The sequence below is a fragment of the Phacochoerus africanus genome, chromosome 4, assembly GCF_016906955.1.
Source record: "Phacochoerus africanus isolate WHEZ1 chromosome 4, ROS_Pafr_v1, whole genome shotgun sequence".
NCBI lineage: Eukaryota > Metazoa > Chordata > Mammalia > Artiodactyla > Suidae > Phacochoerus > Phacochoerus africanus.
Window position 1 is genome coordinate 51,292,071 of NC_062547.1, and position 23,069 is coordinate 51,315,139.

At 41.3% G+C, this 23,069-nt stretch overlaps 1 protein-coding gene across 3 annotated transcripts; it reads right to left on the bottom strand.

The window, feature by feature from the left end:
• Positions 1 to 8,214: 8,214 nt before the first annotated feature.
• Positions 8,215 to 22,270, bottom strand: WEE1 (WEE1 G2 checkpoint kinase). 3 transcript variants are annotated; one of them, XM_047776316.1, is made up of 11 exons: positions 21,412 to 22,270; positions 19,773 to 19,978; positions 19,247 to 19,310; positions 18,894 to 19,066; positions 18,294 to 18,415; positions 13,971 to 14,117; positions 12,248 to 12,343; positions 12,064 to 12,149; positions 10,804 to 10,974; positions 10,566 to 10,711; positions 8,215 to 9,527 (listed from the first exon to the last, which is right to left on the bottom strand). In XM_047776316.1, the coding sequence occupies exons 1-11, from the start codon at positions 21,985 to 21,987 to the stop codon at positions 9,374 to 9,376; spliced, it is 1,941 nt and encodes a 646-aa protein (XP_047632272.1). In that variant the 5' UTR covers positions 21,988 to 22,270; the 3' UTR covers positions 8,215 to 9,373. The 3 variants fall into 3 exon arrangements, with proteins under 3 accessions (XP_047632272.1, XP_047632274.1, XP_047632273.1); XM_047776318.1 differs by lacking the exon at positions 21,412 to 22,270 and adding an exon at positions 20,751 to 21,184; XM_047776317.1 differs by lacking the exon at positions 21,412 to 22,270 and adding an exon at positions 20,155 to 20,279.
• Between the last annotated feature and the right edge of the window lie 799 nt (positions 22,271 to 23,069).

A 23,069-nucleotide genomic window follows, 5' to 3' on the forward strand; every position in this document is an offset into this window, starting at 1 on the left:
TTTCTTTCTCTGTTCATTCATTATTATTTTCAACACTTCCCTGAACAAGAATAAACAGAAGTCCATATTCCTCAGCATTTTATCACAGAACTGAAACCCAGAAATGGAAAACATAAACCTGACAAAGCGAAGCTGGGTTCCCAGTGCAATTGTGCAGAATAAGCTTGCTTCCTCTCCTCTTAGACACACAATATGCCCTCCCCATCCCAATACCCCCACGTAGTTTCGTTCCTCTGTGTTCTATTTATGTTAATTCCTCTAAGAAATCTTTCTACCTTACCCACTTGCATATTCTTACTCATCTTTCTTCAGCAAGGCCAAAGATTGGACCCATATCCTCACAGAGACAACATTGGGTCCTTAACCCACTGAGCCACAATGAGAACTTCCAACTCTTGTTTTTTTTTTGGGGGGCAGGGGTGCTGCACCTGTGGCATGTGGAAGTCCCCAGGGTAGGGGTTGAACTGGAGCTGCAGCTGCTGGCCCATGCCACAGCCATAGCAACGCCAGATCCAAGCTGCATCTGTGACCTATGCTGCAGCTTGTAACAACGCCCGATCCTTAGCCCACAGAGCGAGGCCAGGGATCAAACCACATCCTTGTGGATACTAGTCAGGTTCATAACCTGCTGAGCCACAATGGGAACCCCCAACAACTTTTTTTTTTTAACCAAACATTAGTGTCATCACTCCATATCCTATACATTTGATTTAGATATGAAAGTTATCAGATATGCACATGAATGTTTGGGAATTCCTGCTTTTGCTTTCATGAAGCATGAGATTTTTGGATATATGTCGAAAACGGCTTTCAAAAAGTGACAGAGATAATACTTTTAAATTAAAAATAAAATACATTTTGGAGTTCCTATTGTGGCTCAGAGGTAATGAATCCCACAGGTATCCATGAGGACTCGGGTTCAATTGCTGGCCTCGCTCAGTGGGTTAAGGATCTGGTGTTGCCGTGAGCTGTGGTGTAGGTTGCAGATGCAGCTCGGATCTGGCATTGCTGTGGCTGTGGCATAGGCCGGCAGCTGCAGCTCCAATTTGATCCCTAGCCTAAGAACCTCCACACGCTGTGGATGCGGCCATTAAAAATGGGAGGTGGGGGTGGGGAGAAAAACAAAAGAATAGCATCTTTGACATAAGAGCGACATCACAGCAATAGTGTGTGGCAGACAGGAAAAAAAAAATTGTGCTTATCCAAATCACCTGACAGCGAAAGTGTCTTTAATAGAACTGTGTGGTATCTAATCCTGTTCACAGTCTAGGTCTATCAGCACAATTCTTTCTGCGACTGCTGTGCATGGGGTTTTGTACAAAGTAACCACTAGAAAATTGATGCTGTAACCACATGTAACCAGGAAAACACCGGGTAAGGGGGTGGCTGGGCAGGAGATACTGCTGTCACAGCAGGGGCCTCAACAAAGGGATTAATTAGGAACCCTAGGATCATTGGCCACATTTCTCAGCCATACAATGTCTAGAGTATTTAATTCATGATTGTCAGTTTGGAGAAACATGTTGTGCCGGTCAAGCTCTTTTAATTGTAAGCAACAGAAACTCCCCTATATACAGTTTAGGACAAAAGGAGAAATGTATATAGTAATGGAACCAAACTAAGATTGGCTTCAAGGACAGATAAGTCCGTCAGACCATGTGCTCCTCTTTTCTCAGTTCTGCTTCTGTGCTGGTTCATTCTCTCCTTTGGCAGACGGGTTTTTTTCCAAGCAGTGGGAAGACTGGCTTCCCCATCTTTGCCAACATAGCAATTAGAATACCTATAGAGTTCCAGGAAAAACTCTTTTGGTCCAGCCCAGATCACATATGTACCCCTTGTATTCAAGGGAGTGATCTCACTATCAGAAATTTTGGGGCACAGAGGCATGATACCCGCAAACCAGTTAAATTACCCATTTTGTAGTGATTGTAGATAAGTTCAAATATTTTTTCCTTACTTTTTTTTTTGTCTGTGCCTGTGGCATGCAGGAATTCCCGGGCCAGGGATTGAACCTACAGCACAGCAGTGACAACGCTGGATCCTTAACCCGCTGAGCCACCAGGGAACACCCAAGTTCCTTTTCTTTCTTTCTTTCTTTCTTTTTTTTTTTTTGGCTGCCCTGCATATAGAGTTCCTGGGCCGGGGATAAGGTCCGAGCCACAGTTGTGACCTATGCCGCAGCTATAGCAATTCGGGATCCTTTAACCCACCATGACAGGCCGGGGATAAAACCTGCACCCTGGTGCTGCAGAGACTCTGCCAATCCCATTGCACCATATTGGAACCCCTCAAACATTTTTAAAGAGTATTTTTTTTTTTCTGATTACAAAATAAAGGCTCATTTTTTAAAATACAGAAAGTTCAGAAAGGAAAAAGGAAAGATCCCATAATCCCACCACTCAAATAACAGTCATTGTGGAATTCTCTTGTGGCTCAGTGGGTTAAGGATCCGGTGTTGTCACTGCATGGAGTGGGTTGGATCCCTGGCCCAGGAAATTCCATATGCCATGGGTGTAGCCAAAAAAAAAAAAAAAAAAAAAAAAAAGTTACAGTCATTGTTAGCCCTCCAATCTCTGGTTTAACGCTAAAAAAAAAAAAAAAAAAAATTCCTTAGGAGTTCCTGTCATGGCACAGCGGAAACGAATCCAACTAGAGACCATGAGGTTGCAGGTTCGATTCCTGGCCTTGCTCAGTGGGTTAAGGATCTGGCGTTGCCATGAGCTGTGGTGTAGGTCGCAGATGCGGCTCCGATCCGGTGTTACTGTGGCTGTGGTGTAGGCCGGTGGCTACAGCTCCGATTAGACCCCTAGCCTGGGAATCTCCATATGCCACAGGAGCGGCCCTAGAAAAGGCAAAAAAACAAAAACAAATAAAAAATTTTAAAAATCCCTTATATGAAATTTTGCTTTCTGATTTTTTCAGTATAACAGTATATTACATACATTTCCCCAAGTCATAAAACTCCTTGAAATCTTGCTCCAAATAGCTACACAGTGCACTCTTTCTATATATTTCTCTCATTCAGAAGGAAAAGAATGCAGTGGAGTGAGACAGCATTCCTCCCCCATATTATGAGGATCTGTCCACAGGCGCTTTCAGTTCATGTGATTTGATAAGAGGCCTCAGCCTGGGGAGGGGGAGTTCTCCTCCCCCACTTCCTGCATTCCCCCCAGACACTTCTAAGTTGTCTCATCCACACTCATTCTTCCTCTGCTCCAGGCTCAAAGGATGGGCTCTGCATTTGGCTAGCTGTTCAGCCAAATGCTTTAGGTATGAATGCTGAATGAAGCTTTGTAGCCATGACATCTGGACTATTTCTTTTACTTCTCTAAACATCATATGTAAAATGGGGATTTTGGGTAGAGTTCTTATGAGGATTAATGACATTATGTATGTAAAATATTTAGCACATAATAAGTGATCAATAAATGATAGCACGATAAGACCCAAAGATTCCTCTCTAGCCATATGGCCCTTTCCCCCCTTACCCTGCTTTTTCAGCCATGTTTCTTTTTTTTCTGTGTGTCTTTTTAGCGCCACACCTACGGCATATGGAGTTTCCCAGGCTAGGGGTCGAATCAGAACTACAGCTGCTACAGCAACACCAGATTCGAGCCTCGTCTGCAACCTATACCACAGTTCATGGCAACGCCAGATCCTTAACCCACTGAGCAAGGCCAGGGATTGAACCTCTCCTCATGGATGCTGGTCAGATTCGTTTCCGCTGAGCCACAACAGGAACTCCCAACCATATTTCTTAAAAATAGTTTATACTTGCTATCTCTACTTGTTCATCCCCCATTTACACCAGCTCACTGTAATCTGGCTTTTGTTCCCCCCCTACTGACACTGCTTGCCAAAGATGTAATGAACTTTAGATGAATTCATGGAGTTTTGAGTCATTTCTTAATCTTTCCCATATAGAGTCACAGTTAACCAATTTCCCCTGCAAACTTCTCTTGGTCTCCATGACACCAGAGTCTTCCCAGTTTCCTCATTCTCAGACTGCTCTTTCCTATTCTCCTTTGCTGCCTCACTCTGCCGTTTAATTGATGCTGCCTTCAACATTCAGGTGTCTGGAAAAAAGCATGATTTTTTGCTATGAGATCTGAGTAGGAATTCTAGCTCTTCTACTTACCAAATTGAGTTCCTAAGTTACTTAACTCATTGAGCCTCCACACGCCATATTCCATACTCTAAACTGTGGAAAGGTTGAAATTACCTGTCATGGCTCAGTGGACATGAATCTGACTAGCATCCATGAGGACTCAGGTTCGATCCCTGACCTCCATCAGTGGGTTAAGGATCCAGCATTGCCGTGAGCTGTGGTGTAGTTTGCAGATGCGACTCAGATCCCGTGTTGCTATGGCTGTGGTATAGGCCAGCAGTGACAGCTCTGATTCAACCCCTAGCCTGGGAACCTCCATGGGCCTAGGGAGTGGCCCTAAAAAGACCAAAAAAAAAAAAAAAAGAATTAAATTGAAAAAAACCAAAAAACTGCGGAAAGGTGACTCCTCTCCTGGATAACCACCCTAAATGGAGCCATGGTACACTGAACTTGCATTTCCTACTGGGCTAATGGAGTAGTAGGCATAAACTGGATCCCAGGCCTGGAAACTCATTTCATAGCTTTAAGAAGTCAAAACTGGAGTTCCTGCTGTTGTGCAGTGGGTTAATGACCAGGCTTGTCTCTGGTTGCTGCTTTGATCCCCGACCCAGTGTAGTGGGTTAAAGGATTCTGCATTGCCGCAAGTGTGGCATAGGTCATGGCCGCAGCTCCAATTCAGTCCCTAGCCAGAGGGTTTCCATATGCCACAGGTGTAGCTGAGAAAAAGAATGTCAAAACTCAAAACAAAGAATATGCTCTTAGAAATATTTATTAACCATATAAAGCTTAACAATATGAACTATGATATAAATATTCCTTTGAGGCATTTTTCTTCATGGGCTGGACTGGCCGAGGTTTCTTAGACTCTTAGTTTAATGAAGTTTGGACAGAACATGCCATCTTTTCCTGGTAACTCTTCCTAGAGCATACATAGATAATTTCCTTACTCCAGAGACCTTTCAACTGCATTGAAAATTAGGGTCATCTGCCACAAAGAAAAAGAAAGTTCAATGATGTTCAGATGAATGCCTCTCAAAGTTTTTGAACGTTAATGTTGGGAGAGGGACAGTTTCAATGAGGTCTTACTCTTCCATATGTATAAAAGTCTACTTGCTGAACTTCTGAGAAATGTCTAACAATACAACCAAGTTTGCAGGAGAAATTTCTAAATCCACTCACTCTGTAATGCCAGTCAGTTTCAGTGATGCTTTTTACAGTTATACAAATGCCTTCAAAATACTGAGGCAGTTTCCTCCAAATTCCTAGGTCCAGGCTTCGCTTATGATTATCACAATATCCAAAACACTTCCAAAATTCTTTTTTAATCCATCCTCTTTGTTGACTGCTTTAATTGGCCTTTAAAATTTTCACAAATAAAAACACCTTAAGGATGCCACCACTTATTTGACTTGGCTAAAGTCAGTGAGATGCTTTGTGCAGGTGAATTGGGAAGGAAGAAAAGCTAATGTCAGGATACTGCTGCTTAAGAATCAGGAGACATCCTGAAGCATAACACAAATCCAGCTGTTATCAAGTTTTTAAAGTAACATTTCTTGCCCTGGAACAAAGTAGAGTGAAAATCAAAGAACTGCCTCTTCATAAAACATTAGTTCATTAATTAAAGGGGAGTGTCTTGGATTCTTGGCAAGATTAAGTTAAAGGTAAGGCAATAGTTTCACTTTGTAGGCAACTGCAGTATTGTGATTCTTCCTACCCAACTGCAGTCACTATTTTAAAATTTTCTTCCTTACTAAAATTGGCTTTCAAAAAAGTAGTTTTTATCAATGTCAAATATCTGTCCCAAACATTAATAGGTCTTTGCATTTTAATAAATTTTTCTGGGAAATTCTTCAATGCTTCCCTTTTAGCACTTGCAGCTTTGCCCAACACTGATGTTTTGGTAATAAATTCTCATTTGGAAATTTATGAAAATTCTCATACGAAAATTTTTATGAAAAGACAAAAACTGTTCAACACGAAGTATTCCCATCTAATGAAATACCATCCCCTTTTTTCCATCCATAGTGGCCTAGTTTGGGCCCTCCATACTTTTAACTTTAATCTAGTACTGCAATGGCTTTGAAACTAATCTAAACATAACTCCCAGGATCCATTCTCTAACCTGCCACCAGCATCTTCCCAAAGTATGCAATTGTCCTTTGAGCCATCCCTCCAACATAGCACTTACTACATTTTATTGTCACTGTATGTTTACATGAGTCTCCTTTATTTTATCCCGAGACTATTTTTAATAGTAAAGACTATTTCTTTGGTCTATCAGTTAGCACATAAAAGGCACTTAACGTAAGTATTCTATGTTGAATATGAACCCAACTCTCATATCAGCTTTCAGGTAGCTTAAAAATTTCCTCTTTGAAAAATAAAAAAAAATTTTTTCTACTCAATTGACTATTCTTAAACAATATGTGAAGCATTTACTGCAAACTTCATGAAAAACACCTGATTTGTTTTCTTTGAAGCTAGTGCACTAGAAAAATTTACCTTAATGACTTGGTGAGTGATGCTAATAAACACCAATTATTATATTTTTTAAGAGCACTGTCCTTAGAGGCTGAAATATATTATCTGCTCCAGCCTATGCAGCTTGTTTAGTTTTACTGTCTCGGCTGTAACAGCTTTTGCTATATCAGTTTTTCTTTTTTTCTTTTTTTTTTTTTTTTTTAAGGGCAACACTTGTGGCAAGTGGAGGTTCCCAGGCTAGGGGTCTAATTGAAGCTAGAGCTAGCTGCCAGCCTATGCCAGAGCCACAGCAACATCAGATCCGAGCTGCATCTGTGGCCTACACCATAGCTCATGGCAACGCCGGATGCTTAAACCACTGAGGGGGGCCAGGGATCAAACCCGCAACCTCGGGATTCCTAGTCAGATTCGTTTCTGATGTGCCATGATGGGAACTCCTATATTAGCTTTTAAATCCATGTTTGCATCAATTCCTCTTGCACCTCTAAATTATGCTTTTTAACATGCCATGGGCGTAAAAGCTAAAATAATCAAGCTTGTTAGAAATGTTAATAGCAGAAATAGACCCTAATCAAGAGAAACGATGTACCCATGATCAAAAAAGCACAAGAATCTTGCAACATCCATTTTTACTTGCTAAAAGGCCTTCAGTGCTTACTCTTTGGTTTTAATATACATCAGAAAAAGATGTCATATAGAATTAGCACTGTCGATCACTTAAAATTTGCACTCTTAATGCTAAAATCCAGCCCAGTTTAGTGAGTTTAAACCCTCCCCACTTCAAAGCTTTCTTCTGTGACTCAGTTCAAATTAGATAGTTAGGAGTCATAGCCATTATACTAACTTAATAATCTAAAGCTATTTTAAACTGCATCTTACATTTCTGCAGATCAAATGAATAAAATGCAATGTGGCAGTTCCTGCTATGGCACAACAGGGTCATGGCTTCTCTGCAGGGCCAGGACACAGGTATGATTCCCATCCAGGCAGAATAAGTTAAAGGATCCAGTGTTGCTACAGCTGTGACATAGGTCACAACTGTGGCTGAGATCTAATCCCTGGCCTGGGAACTCCATATGCTGTGGGGCTGTCAAAAAACCAAAGAAAAATAAAAGGCAAAGTGATGTAAAAATACTACTTATAATGACAAAATACATTAAAGGTTGATAGGTAAATTTTTCTTAAATCTCAAAATGTAACTAATGTGGACTAAATCATTGTTTCAGGAGTTTCCTTGTGGTACTGGGTTAAGGATCTGGCAGGCTATATCTCTGGCCCAGGAAATTCTACATGCCATGGGTGCAACCAAAAAAAAAAAAAAAAAACCCCCAAAAACCCCCAATGTTTCATATTCTATCAAAAATGTGCCCTCTGCTTTTAGTACTTTAGATACATACATCATACTCTATATTTTATTTTAGTTTTGGCTGCTCCTGGCAACATGTGGAAGTTCCTAGGCTAGGGATTGAAGCTATGCCACAGCAGCGACCCAAGCTCCTAAAGTGACAACACAAAATCCTCAACCTATTGAGTCACAAGAGAACCCGTATATTTACATTTTAAAATGCAGTGATAATGGAGATAAAATAGAAAAACAGGTACCACAAAAATTTAGACAATTAAGATAAGCTCAGAGTGACTTTTAATATGCCAATCAATGTTAATAAAACACAAGTCAAACAGACAAGTGCAAACGTTTTAAACCAAAATTAATAGGAAAACAGACAAATTTTTTTTTGCAACATCTGTTAGCCAGTATTATTAGTCAAATGGCTAATCACATATAAAATATATTTTGTGAAAAGCTTGGAATAGTCAGAAGTCATTCTGGCATTTCAAAGAGCTATGTACAGTATCACCAAGATTAGTTTATATACACAAACATTGAAGAGAAACCAGGCAAAACATTTAAAAACAGACTAACAATACAATCAAGTACAAAACTTGGGTGGAGGGAGAAAACATTTTTTTTAAAAGAGTCAGGGGAGGGTATTATCAGGAAAAATTACAAAACCAGGAATAATTATACTACATCAATACAGCATTCCAAAGGGGGAGGGAGGTGCATTTCTCCAATGCACTAGCTTCAAAGTTCAAAGAAAAAAAAGGCAAATAGCCGCTTTTCAAGAGCAGCTATACATTTCACATAATTGTTTTAAAAAGAGAGCCTATTAACAACAATGATTGTTTAATGCTACAATTTTACAGCAAAGACAAAACTAAAATAGCAGCAAATTCACAAGGCAATACTTCCACAGAATTCTCATTCCATGGTTCAGGAAATGCCTAAAAAGTGCTCCCAGTTGGATATACAAGTATAATTCACAATTAAAAAAAAGAAATATAAGATTGACACACAGGTACATTGAAGGCTGAGGAGTACTGAGTCTCTTACACTTCCCTTTTCAAAGGGAAAATATGTTTGTAACAAAGCCCTTGCATCCTTTTTACAGGTCACTACAGGGAAAGATACCTTTTACTACAATGCAATAGCGAACTATAAGCAGCACACCACCACAGTGGTTAACCCTGGAAAGGCTGGTGTAACATCCGACAGTGACTGACATCCTACAGAAGACAGACTGGTAAGACTAGATGAAAGCCTGATACAGCACTGGTCAAAATATAGTTTTCAACTGTAACTCACAAGTACAAGTCCTAAAAGGTTTCTCAGTAAAACTACTGACACCGATTGAGAAAGTAATTTGCAAACTGGATTTTAGCAGTGATTTCAACCTAGCTTCCTCTTGTCACAGTTTCTGGGGGAGGTGGGAAATGAGTAGTTCAGTATATGGTAAGGCTGACAGAGCGGTTCATTTTCTTTCCAATAAGTCGAGATGTTCTATTACTCTGGGTGGTGGACCTGGTGGCCATCCGGTCAGTGAAGAGTGCCCTTTCCTCAGCTGCAGCTTTTGCCATCTGGGCTTTCTTGAGTTCTCTAAGAACATAAAAATAGAAAACAAGACTTTTTACCTACTGTATTAATCCTGGGAAGGGGTCCTAAAGGGACAAATAAAAGCGACATTATCAGTTGAGAGATCTTTGCATGCTATCATTACTCTAAGATGTAACCCAGGAAAGAAAAAATACAGCATGAAACTTTAGCTTCTGCTCAAACAAATTTATGAAATTATTTTATTGTATACTTTCAGGATTAAAATACCATAAACACTTGAACATAAATAATAAAGATGCTAGTAATGACTTTGGGTCTTAATAAAAAATGATTTCAAATAGAACTCTAATTCCTATTGTGAAAATATCTACATAATAGAGACAAGGGAGTTCCCTGGTGGCCTAGCAGGTTAAGGATCCAGGATTGTCACTGCTGTGCTGTGGGTTTGATCTCTAGCTCTGGAGCTTCTGTATGCTGTGGGCATGGCCAAAAAAAAAAGACAACGGAAAATTCTACTTCTTTATATAAATTACGATGGCTATCAAACTAAAAACAAATAAATCTTTAAATATTTCAAGTAGGTTTTATTAGGTTAGAATCAAAATGGTAGCAAAAAAGCAAATGAATTAGAATTATCATTGCAATCAATTTTAAAAAAATATCAAAGGTCATTCAGATCAAATATGAGAATCATGTACTAACCTAACTGACATTATTAAAATATCATAAAAATAAGTAGAATAGAATGTTCCCAGGAAATGCTAATATTCAATAAGAGTTTGGAGGGAAAAAAGTAATACCTGCTCATTTTGCCTTGTGCTGCAATATGAGGCTTTGGGATTATCATCACTTGCAAATATATGCTAGTCTTAAAATTTTTTAAGCCCATAATTTCGAAGTTTAGAAACAATGCAAATTTATAGGTCAAATACCAATATAAGGCATTAAGTCCCCAAACTTTAACTATGTAACATGACAAGCCAGTGTATACTTTCCTAATGGAAAACCGAAATCATTACTCATTAAAATTTGAGAATTAAAAAAAAGAAAAACCAAAACAAACAAAAACCCCTCACTTACTTCTGCAAAAGTGAGTTTTTGAACTTTTCAGCATTCAATTCTATTCGTAATTGTTCTGCACTCTTCCTAGAAGCAGATAGCAATACTGAATGCTTTACCAGTGCCATTGCTGAAGGTCTTCTCTCTGGATCTGGATGAATCATAACCTTAAAAAGAGAGGTAAAATTAAGGTAAAGATATGCAATTTAATAACACATTGAATTGTGTCAATAAAGTTCTTCCTATATAAAACGCTCACTTTTAGCAACTCTGTAAATTCTTGAGAGAGCACTTGTGGAATCCGAGGTAATCTCCCCTGCCTGATTTCATGCCATTGATCTCCATTTCTGGGAAGAGGCTCAGCACCAGCAGCACATACCACTGTGAGGGCAAGGGCAAAAATATCCGCTTTTGGTAGATGAGTATAGTTCTGTAAAATTAAAAAAAATGTTTAAGGGAATATAAAAGTGGCTAAAATAAAGTAAGATTATGCCTTAGTGATGATCTAGGTGAGAAGACTAAATTAAAATGTCCAATGTCACATTTAAGTTTAGGACCTATTCAGAGAACAAGCTAAATTTGAAGAGATAGTTATTTTTTTAAATTGCAAAGTAATATATACTCTGGGATGGGATGGTAAATACATTCCTAAAAGTACTTAAGATTTCTAAAAGGCTTCCTCTTTACCACTAGCCCAATTCAACTCTCAGAAGAAACTCCTATTCTTCTGGGGGCATTTATATGAAAATACAGAACACACATACATCAGAGTCAGAAATATGCGTAAACATATAAGACACAAATATACACATAAAAAAACATTTATTCTACTTGTCCTATTTGTATTCAAAATCCTTACCAAGAAATATTTTGTTAACACTTTTTATTTGTATATGAATATTTCTATAGGAGAGACTCCTAGAAATGGAAATTCTGGGTAAAAGAGTACATGATTTTAAAATGTTAATAGACCCTAGCACTTTGATCTCCTAAAAGGCAATGCCATTTTATTTATTTAATTTTATTTTTTGTCTTTTTAGGGCCGCCACTTGCAACACATGGAAGTTTCCAGGCTAGGGGTTGAATCAGAGTTGCAGCTGCCAGTCTATACCACAGCCACAGCCATGCCAAATCTGAGCTGCATCTGTGACCTACACCACATTGCTCACAACAATGCCAGATCATTAACACACTGCGTGAGGCCAGGGATTGAACCTGCATCCTCATGGATACCAGTTGGATTTGTTACCACCAAGCCACAATGGGAAGTCCCGGCAATGCCATATTAAAGTTTCACAAGTAGTGTTTGGAAACTTCTCTTTTACCACAGCTCCACCAACTATTGAATATTATAAATCTTTGCCTGTACTGCCTTTTGCTAGGTTAAATACCCCCACAGCTAACAGTTTAGACTTTGTATTTTGTATTACCTTTTTACTAGTTATTAGCTTAAAATTTCAGTGTATCTGCATTTAGTCTTCTATAAACTGGTAAGTGCTACAAAGCAAATGGCTTTTACCTCCTGCAAAACTTCATTTGCAAGAAAACGGCTATCACCCTCTTCAACTTGTGGACTAGAGATTCTTGTTACATGCCCAAGGTCACCTAGAAGTATTAAAAAAAAAAACAACAAAAAACGGTCAAGAGTTAAAACAGCCTCTCCTTTATTTTAAGAAAATAATCTGGTTATCTTTCCTTCTTACCTATTTTAAACATAACTTTGTTGGATGCCCAGTCATCTTCATCTCCTTCTTCAGAGGCAGCATTTGGGATTGAAGTTCGAGATATGAAAATATTACCTGTCAAGGAGTTATTTAGTTAAACCACACTAAAAATGGTAGAACCAAAGTCACAAAGACATACAACAGAATCATCAAGAAAGGCTTTAAGAAGTTCTCCATGGGGAGTTCCCGTTGTGGCGCAGTGGTTAACGAATCCGACTAGGAACCATGAGGTTGCCGGTTCGGTCCCTGCCCTTGCTCAGTGGGTTAAGGATCCGGCGTTGCCGTGAGCTGTGGTGTAGGTTGCAGACGCGGCTCGGATCCTGCGTTGCTGTGTCTCTGGCGTAGGCCGGTCGGTGGCTACAGCTCCGATTCAACCCCTAGCCTGGGAACCTCCATATGCCGCGGCCCAAAGAAATAGCAAAAAAGAGAAAAAAAAAAAAAAAAGAAGTTCTCCTGTGGTGCAGCTGGTTGAGGATCCAGTATGGCTTGGGCTGGTGCTATGGTGTGGGTTTCATTCCTAGCATGGGAACTCTTGTATGCTTTGGATTAGGCCAAAAAAAAAAAAAAGACAAAAAAACCCCCAGAAACAAAAACCCACTACAGAAAGCTTTTAAATGCATAGATGTTCATGTGCTCTACACTAAACCCAGTGAGAATGAGAATCTCAGGGGATAAGAACTGGGCTATATTTTCTGGCAGTGTATTTTTTGGCATAGCACTGATCCTTGAAGAAACCACTGCATTAGAACCTTGTCAGCTACACATTGATCTTTAGCAGTTTTAATTACTTAGAAATAATACAATAGGCAATTTACATACTAATTTGTGATGCTGTCAAAGCATAAATTTTAATCTAATGCTACAAGGCTCATGTGAAAAGAACAAGTCATGGTGCTAATGAGTTTGCAACCCTTTTTATACATTTATAATCAAAATACCTGTGTCATTCTGCCTCTTTTCTGGGTTATACAGTAACAATTTTATTATTTATTTACTTATTTTTACAGCCACCCTTGTGGCATATGGAAGTTCCTAGGCTACGCGTCAAATCTGAAGAAGCTAATGCCTACACCACAACCACGGACAACACTGGATCCGAACCGCATTTGCCACCTATGCTGCAGCTAGCAGTAACACTTCATCCTTAACCCACTGAGCAAGGCCAGGGAACGAATCCTAATTCTCACAGAGGCTGTGTTGGGTCCTTAACCTGCTGAGCCACAATGGAAACTCCCTATACAGTAACAATTTTATTATTTCTTTTACAGACCAGAAATACCACCAGGTTTGTATAGTTAGTACCAAAGTTTTTGAAACATTTTAACATTTCTCATTTTATTCTAATAACCCTGTTTGCAGGACCAACATTAGTTTGTAATTATGGTTCTACAGCCCAGTATAAGAGGGGCTTTAAACACAGGTTCTTAGTCTTCCTATCAGAGTCCTACTCCAAGGCTATGTGGTTCCCATAAAACAAAGAAAATTTTTCCAGTTTTTAATAAAAATGAGTTACTATTCAAATCTTTTGGGATAACGAGGGAAGAGATGATGGGAAATAAAACAATACTAACAAGTAGACCAAAAAGTCTTAAAACTAACAATGAAAAAACAGTAAGATGTATATGTTTTCATATTGCTTTAACAAAGTCATTTATTCTCTATAAGCCTAGACAACACAGGTCAGATAATCTATAATACTTACTAGGCTTTATATCCATGTGAACCAAAGACATTGAATGAATATACCTCAAGCCCCGGCCAACTTGCAAAAGGAGATCTTTCAACTCAGCTTCTGTAAAGTAACTCATTCTTCTGTAGTTTTCACTTATGGCATCAGCTAAACTTCCACCTAGAAACACAAGAACAATCAGCGTTTTCTTCTTCCTGAAACACTTTTCTTCCTTCCACCTTTACTGTATGACCACATGCAACCAAGAAAGTGATATTTAATAGGACCTATTCCCTTCAACCTGCTTGTAAAATCAAATATTTATTCTTTCAATAGGTAATATACCGACATGGGTTCAAAATATAATGCAAAGTCTCTAGGAGTTACCCTTATGGCTCAGTGGTTAACAAATCCAACTAGGAACCATGAGGTTGCAGGTTTGATCCCTGGCCTTGCTCAGTGGGTTAAGGATCCGGTGTTGCCGTGAGCTGTGGTGTAGATTGCAGACGAGGCTCGGATCTGGCATTGCGGTGGCTCTGGTGTAGGCCAGTGGCTACAGCTCCGATTAGACCCCTAGCCTGGGAATCTCCATATGCTGTGGGAGTGGCCCTAGAAAAAGCAAAAAGACAAAAAGACAAAAACAAAACAAAACAAAACAAAAAAAACAAACGCAAAGTCTCTGTCTTTGGTATATACCCCAGCAACCCATCTGGGTCTCTTTCTTAGAGCAAATCAATGTTATCAGTTTCTTACATATTCTTTTCAACTCCTTTTTACACAAACAATAACATATTCTCATTATCTTAAAGATTGTTCTTTACCAATGTACAAAGCCTCCCCCTTTCTTGTGTCTACAGAATTCCACTGTATAGTTGAATGGAAGTACCCCTAATGTCCCCTGATTGATGGACATTTTAAAAGAATTTCCAGGCCTTTAATAGTATATACTGTGGCCTCAAGAATAACTCTGTACATTGGTCATTTCACACATATTTAGCATATCTTCCAGAAACAAATTCCTGGGCCAAAGGGTATGTACAATGTAATATACACATGCATATTTTGCATGTGAGGTACTATTTTATCACATATAGAATAGATTTCTGTAGCTGAGAGGGCCATTTCTGTTTAACCCTCTGTGAGAGAGCTTACGGTTGGTATTCATACCATCAGTGCCAAGACTTGATTGCCTCTGAAAATGCACATAAAATAACACTGCATTAAGTTTTTGATTTCAAAATGGCTAATACTTAAACTCTGCTAGCATATGCAAATGTAAATCTGGGGATTTGGAAGACAAATCTGGGGCAGTTACACACACACACACACACACACACACACACACACACACACACACACACGCAGTCCCCCTTAGAGAAAGGCTGTATCAATTCATACTCATATCACTAATGCATAAGAATACCTGTTTTCACAAACCCTGACAACACAGCCTACAAATTTTATAAGTAAAAATCAGTATCTTAGTAATTTTAACTTATACTACTCTTACTATAGGAACATAACCTTTTATAGGATCAGTCAAACCAATCAGCTAATCTGTTTATACTTTTAAAAAACTACATTTATACTTTGTAAGTTTTATTAAAAACTTTTTTTAACTTTTTTTTATTTTTGGCCATGCCTGTGGAAGTTCCTGGGCCAGGGACTGAACTGACACCACAGCAGTGACCTGAGCCTTTGCAGTGACAGCACTGGATCCCTAACCTGATGTGCTGAAAGAGAACTCATAAAAACTTTATTTTTATACTGTCTCAGAGGAAATGAGGAATTATGTTTAAAAATAAATAAAATAAACCACTTTTGCTTAAAGCTCAGTTAGAAATAATAAAATCAAAGCCAAAGTAATAAAATCAATGTCAATGATATACTATTAAGAAAAGGAGGTTCTACAATTTGAATAAGACTGAATAACAAAATGTCAAATGTGTTTTAAAAGTAAAAATAAATCACACACCTGGATCACCTGGATATCTTAGGCTTAAGCATGTTTTCCATATTTGTATAAATATTGAACTGCAGGAAAAAGAGGGCTCAAGAAGGGAGGAGGTCAATAAGCCTGTCAGACAGATGAACTTGAAGTTCTAGATCAAGTTTACCAAGAAATAATATGGCTGCTTTCTAGAGGTTCTAGCAACTATTGCTGGGCCAGTTCCTTCTATCTTGCTGAAAGGGCAAGAGGGGTGAGAAGAGAAGACCACACATCTGACTATCTCGGGTTCTCCTCCCCTATTCAGCAACATTTTTCTACACTCTGTTTATCTCGAGTAGAAATTCAGTCTATCACCAAACCAAGAAAAAAAGGCTCAAAATGCAAACTGTTTAAGATAAGGAAACTCAGTTAAGATAACATCCAAATGAATGATAACAGAACCCTTTCCTGTGAAACTGTAAAAAGGATTAAAGATCAGGCCTATTAGGACATTTAAGGGTTTCTGTGGAGAATGGTGGAAAAGGGAAACAAAAGAAGAGCTTACAAATGCATCTAGATAGCATCATATCCTTTCACCTAAGCAAAATAAACAAACATATTAAGAGGCCCTCTTCTACACAGGTCTATTTATTTTTTTAAGATCTATATTCCTTAAGTGTTTTATACTGCTCCAAAATAATAAACTATTTCAAAAGATTATTTTGTTATCTAACTTTATTGAATAAGATCTTTGTAATGCGAGAGGGTAACAAGATGGCTCATTCTCTCCCCACCAACTCATAGGCCTGAGTTTTCTCAAAATCTTCTGAATGACACAACCATGAATTTGGTTTGTTGTTACAAATTTGTGATCCCTGAACTACGGCTGAAATACTTGTTAAGAGTCAGCCACATCAATAAGGTTAGAGGGAGGGAGTTCCTGTTGTGGCTCAGTGGTAAGGAACCCAAGTAGTATCCATGAGGGTGCAGGTTCAATCCCTGTCCCTGCTCAGTGGTGCAGATCACAGATGTGGCTCAGATCTGATGTTGCTGCTGCTGTGGCTGTGGTGTAGGCCTGGCAGCTGTAGCTCCGATTTGAACCATAGCCTGGGAACTTCCATATGCCGTGGGTGAGGCCCTAAAAAGACAAAAAGAAAAGAAAGAAGGAAAAAAGGTGAGAGGGAGAAAGAAACTAAAAGGAGATGACATCTAGTAAATACGGAGGGGAGAAGGTATTATGGTCAAGTTGTACTACAGTAAATGCAATAACTAAAAAAATGGAGGTTAAGAAATAGAATAGTCCATAAGGTCATGGGTGATAGCTACATAAATGTTTTAATGATATGAATAGAAACATTTCAAGAGATGTGTGAAACAAACTAGCAGCAACACTGTATTCTGAGCACTTCTTCCAAGTATAGAGAATAAAATGACAACTCAATGGAAATAAAGAAATGGATCTTTTACTTCTGTTTTGTTCACTGTTTTCAAATACAGATAAACCTTAATCTACTACCTATACCACTTACCTATTCACGAGCTATGAAATAGCTGGTCTTGTTTAAGAAAAAAGTAAATATCAACAAAAATAGTCTTTGTCCCTCAAGTGTTCATTAAATCTAAATTTGATAATACTCACCAAAGATATACAGAAATAGAAATCCATCATATAAATATATATTTGGGTATGTAATAACAGATGTCTGTAAGAATCAGAATTGAGAGTAGGACTTTGGTAAAGGTTTAATGAAAAAGGAAGTACTCATGTTGATTGCTGAAGGACTTGCTAAAATTCAAAGTTATACAAAGATCCAAAGTTAGACCTCTATAGATGCATGTTTTGGGGGGGATGGGGGGAAGAAGGCATAGCTAAGGAACTCAAACAGCGTAACTCCTACACTATAAAAACATTTCTATGGATTCTGGTGTTAAACTAGGTTGGATAGATGGGAGTTGGGAGCAAGACTGAAAAAATGGCTGATTTTCTATCAATGGAAGGTCCCTGTCATTTTATGAGTAACCAATATCAGTTTTAGAATCACACAAAATGAAATGGAAAGGGAAGGCTAAATGCAGGGAGCCTGCGTTATTAACTACTATATCCCACACACACCATGTAAAGTGCTAGGAATACCAAGTATATACAAGGTTGCTGTCCTCTCAAGAAGATAAGTTTAATTTGAGTTACAGGCACATAAGTAATATGAACAGTTCTACTATCCAGGCAGAAGGAACCAGGTTTTCCATCTTAACTTCCACGTAATGATTACTTGCAATTGAAATTCATGTTAGGCTTCTGATCTTTAATTTACAAGAGTTATAAAAGACATAGAGCATTTGAGCAAGACTTTAGGTGACAATAAATATCTCTTCGGTATACGTTTTCTCCAGCTTACAAGTTTACAGGGAACCATTACATTACTCACCATTACAATATTCATTCTGTATAAGCATATGATCATCTTCTGCCCAGGCAGAGAAATATCGAACTACATGAGAATGTTGTCCAAGCACTGCATGAGCATATACTTCTCTCAAAGCGTTCTGCCTAGGAGAAATTTGAGATTAACAGGATGGTAAATCATTTTTATTCAAGACTAAACTGATTTAATTTAACCGATAATTCATAAAAGAATCTTGACTTTTGCATCTATCATTATGCCAAAGGATAACTTGCTTAAGACAGAGGAGGTTAAGACTCTACCAGATTTTTTCAAAGACTTCCATTAAGAAGACTCTGAGAAAGAAGGAACCTTCCTGGCCCTAGGATTCAGGAAAACTGAAACTCCCAATTTACTGTGAATTCATGGATGACACCAGAAATAAGAAACTTAAATTTGGCTCCAAAATCAAACTCTTTATATCTACAAGTCTAATAAGAACTAATGCACAAAATGGATCTGATTAAATCATTATAACTTCTCAAATGTTAAGAGAATAAATTAAGTGCTTGACGACCTAAAACTTTAATATTTGTAACACCATACTGAACAAAAAAGCAAAAGACAAAAATATTTAACACATACTCGTCAACAGAGCCAGCCAATGGCTTTTTTGATCGCTTAATGGCATAAATGCATCCATCCAGCCTCTTCACACATTTAAACACAGAACCAAATTCTCCAGAGCCAATCTTCTCTAGCTCATGAAATTCTGTTGTATACCGTGACTTCATATTGCTTTCAGTAATTGTAATTCTCTGTAATAAAAAATATATCCATGTGCACAAAAGCATGAAAATGATTTTTTCACTGTGTGTGAAATTTAAAAATCATTGTATCTTGTTTTAATGCTTACTTAATATGTATGCATATATGGTAGCTTGTTAAGAAGTAGAAAATCAAGTTTCAAAAACAATACAAAGGAAAAAGCTATTTACTTTAGCAGGTCTGGTTTCATCTTCAAACTCATAATCACTGGCTTCCATGTCTTCACCACAGGAACTGAAAAATAATTATTTTTTCCATCAACCTATCTGATAAATATATCGACTAGAGATCCAAAACTATCTGATATAGTGAAGTTAAATTTTAATAAATGAAAACAAAAGAAAGCATTTAATTCTGTAATCACAAGAATACAGCTCAGCTGATGAAAACGTTGCTCTTGCTAAGATATGCCAAGACCACTACACGTCAAAATTAAAGCCTTTCTAAGTCAACTCTGCCTGCCTCACTTTCACACCAGTAGATTTCTAGACTCTATCTAGGCTTTTTTATTCCTTTCTTTTCCACGTCATTCCTTTCCCACAGCTGATGACTTCCCACCATTCTCTCTTTAGAATCGCTGGTAGTAGAGAAGTGCATAAACTTCCAAGTCATTCAGTTGAAATTAAATTTTGATAAGTATACCAAACCAATCTTGGGTGGGTGAGGAACCAAACTGTTCAATAATAAATAACTTACTCGTTCCAGTATGTCCTCTTTCTTCTACGACACTGTCCTGAGGAATGAAGCAATACCGAATCTGGAGTAAAAGGATTAATATTCACTTGTGGAGTCTGTCGAACATCAAATTCCCTTTTTCCTGATTTTTCTGTATCCATGAATAGAGAACCACCACGGAGTTTAACAGAGCTGGAATCAATTCCTCGAGCTTTAGAGAGCAAACTCTAGGAGAGGAAAAAAAAATGTTTAGGACCCAAGTGCTACAGAGGCCTTCTCAACCTAACTTTCAAAACGCCTTTCACATGGCCGAATGTGTAGGTCAAAGCAACACACGAGCCTCTGTTATCTTTCAAGCAAAATAAACAGTGGTTAACTTAGGAGTTTGAAGCTCGATACTAACCACCTTTTCTGAAAAGGCCAAGTAAAATAGGTCTCTAACCCTAAAAAGAACATGAACGCAGACCAAAATTAAGTTCATTCTGGAGGCTAAAAGTTAACAAATCCTTTCAATCCATCTAAAAATGGAAAGCAGTCAGGGAGCCCCATAAAAGCTCCCCTCCCCCATCCAAGTAAGGCTTCGAGAGCCACCTCGATAGGACTCCTCCCCTCACTTCCAGAGGGATCTTGCCTTGAGCAAGTCGGCTAATAAACAGTAAGGCACAAAAGCACACATCTTCCAGAGGTTTATGACTAACGGTACTGAAGCTGACTCACTTAGGTACTTTTTCCACATCAATCTCATAAATGCCATACTTGTCTTAATTTCGGGAAGTGTCCGTTTTAAAACCTGCTGTTACTTTTACAGTTCTCACTTGTCAATAGCCAAACAGGTACTGAATACCTATTTCTTTAAGATACCTTATCGACCATAGGAAAGCCTGAGGGTCCAGGCAACAATACCAACGCTGGTTTTTAACAGTTGGGTGTTCCTAATCAGGACACTTAGGCTGACCAAACTTGGGCACTCCAAACTCGAGAGTGTAAAGAAACGCTTACCCAATAAATATTCTGTCCGTAAAGAGGCTTAAAGGCTACCCTGAGTTATTTACGAGTCTTTAAGACTGTAAACGCTTGAAGGCCAGCCTTTTCTCCCAAGTCGAAGTGCAGTCTCCCTCCGTATCTCAAACTTTCCCCCATAAGACCACCTGACACAAAATGATAAGCGCATTAATTTTTTTTTTTTCAACCGAACTCCTGCGTGCGCCGCCCAAATTACAGGACCGATCACTGCGTTTAAAAGACACCAGATGGCTGCGGCGCTCGGGAGTGTCAGGTGGCCGGGCCAGCACCACTCGAGCATCCTTCCAAACCACGTTATCGGTGCCACACTCCCGGCTGCCGTGCTCGGGGCGGCCCCGACTGCGGGCGTTAAATCGTCAGCCACCTGGACGGCGCCGATCACCCCTTTGAAAGATGAAGAAGTTCCAGACGAGGGCCATTGTTCAGTTACATAATCTTTAACGGACAACTGCTGGGCAGGGCCCCAAAGAGGGGCTGCCAACTTTTTTGTTGCGGCGCAGGAGAGAGAGCGGGGGTGCGGCCAGGCGGTTATGTAACCGAACCCGGGCAGTGCCGCGCTCGGCTCCCAGCGCCGCGGCCTTTTTAAGAGGCTGGGCCGGCGCGGGCTCGGGCTGCTCGGGCCGCCGCGTCCTCTCACCTTGGGGGTATGCGGCGTGTCGAAAAGCCGCAGCTTGCGGAAGGTCTTGTGCGGCGGGGTGCCCGGGTGGTCGGGCAGCGGCGAGCAGGGCCCCTCGGCCGCCCTGCGCGCCGCGCAGCCCCGCGGGGACGCATTCCCCGGGCCGCCACAGCGCACGGGCGAGAACGAGCTGCCCAGAAAGTAGGCGGCCGCCGGGGACTTGACCGGCGACGAAGAGCCGAAGCCCTCCTCCTCCCATGAGTCGCCCTCAGCCCCGCCGCCCGCCGCGTCGGCGCCGGAGCAGGCGCCCCGCAGCAGCAGGTCCTCCTCCAGCTCCCCGGGGCTGCCGGGGGCCGGGCCGGGCGAGCGGCGGCGCTCGGGGCCGGCCTCTGTGGGGCTCCGCGCAGGCGGCAGTGGCGAGTCGGGCTCCTGAAAGGCCGAGTCCTCCCCTGTGCTGTGGCCGCTGCCTTCTTCCTCCTCTTCTTCCTCCTCCTCCTCACAGTCGCTGCAGGGCGAGAAGATCAGTTTCTGCCGCAAGGTGCAGGAGGCCCCAGCGCGGCGGGGCGGCGGCGGCTGCTGCCGGCTCAGGAAGCTCATCGCGCCCCTAGGGCCGGGGCGAAGGACCGGAGAATCGGGGCCCGCGGAGTCCAGGACACTGCCGGCCCAGGGGGCGGGTCCGCCACGTGCGACTGGGCGCGCCTAGTGGCTTCGGCGGCGGGCCTGCGCGGCGGCGGCGACGGCCTGCGGCTCCGGGACGCTCGGGACGGCGGATGGTGGGGGCGGCAGCGGCGCGAACTGTCCAGCAGAGGAGGGGCGGCCCGGGCGCCGAGGCTGGGGTCTCCGCAGGTCCAGCCACAGGTTCGGGCTCCGCGGCTTCCCGCGACCGTTAACCACGTGAGTGCCCAGCCCACCAATCCCCGCCCAGCTCAGGGTTTGAAAAAAATGGAGGGCGCGACGTACCCCGCGGGGGAGGGATCGGCTACGCGATTTTGGCGCGAACTCGCTGGCTCCGCCCACCCTGCTCGGCGCCCAGCCAGGCCTGGGCGGGCGTGGCGCCGCGGGCCTATGAGCGAGCGGGATCGCTCGAGCCGTGGGTCCGGAGCCGCCCGGACCGGGCCAAGGTGGAGCCGAGGCCGCCCTCTGGGTGGGACCAAGGGTGAGCGCTTAGTTAGGTTGAGCCCAGCGCGGCCCTGGACGCGTTCGCCACCCGGACGGCTTCCGCGAGTCTGGAACCGGACGGGCGGCGAGAGAGCGCCTCTGGGTCCCGGCAGGTCTGGGCGAGCGGGGGACTGCAGTGGCCCTCGGGCGCTGTCCCTGGATACCAGCCTACTGCCCCGCGTCCCTTTGGTGCCGGCCCCTGAGGCAGTGTGGGCGTGGCTGTGGGAAGTCACGTTCCCGGGTCGAGGTCTCTCAGGACAGTTCTGAACTGTAAACAAATTGGTTAGGGGGACACCAAAGTCAGCAGGAAGGCGGACACTCGACTTCTCCAGGCGAGGTCACCAGCTGCGGGGCAGCCTCTGAGCCTCAGCTTCCACCCCAGAGTGGCTGATAGGGTCCAGTGTGTCCATAGGGAATTGAGCGCCCCCAGGCTGTGGTCCCCTCAGATGTCCCGGCTCCCGCAAATTGTCCACAGTAAATAAAGCCGCCCCAAGTTCGGCCGTAAGCACAAAACCGAGCGC

Excerpts from the sequence above, each read along its gene's own strand:
- WEE1 (XM_047776316.1), bottom strand. The coding sequence starts at position 21,987 with ATGAGCTTCCTGAGCCGGCAGCAGCCGCCGCCGCCCCGCCGCGCTGGG. Across the intron at positions 12,150-12,247 it reads CAAAGTTATGTTTAAAATAG|GTGACCTTGGGCATGTAACA; the intron begins GTAAGAAGGAAA and ends TAATACTTCTAG. Across the intron at positions 10,975-12,063 it reads CAAATGAAGTTTTGCAGGAG|AACTATACTCATCTACCAAA; the intron begins GTAAAAGCCATT and ends TTAATTTTACAG.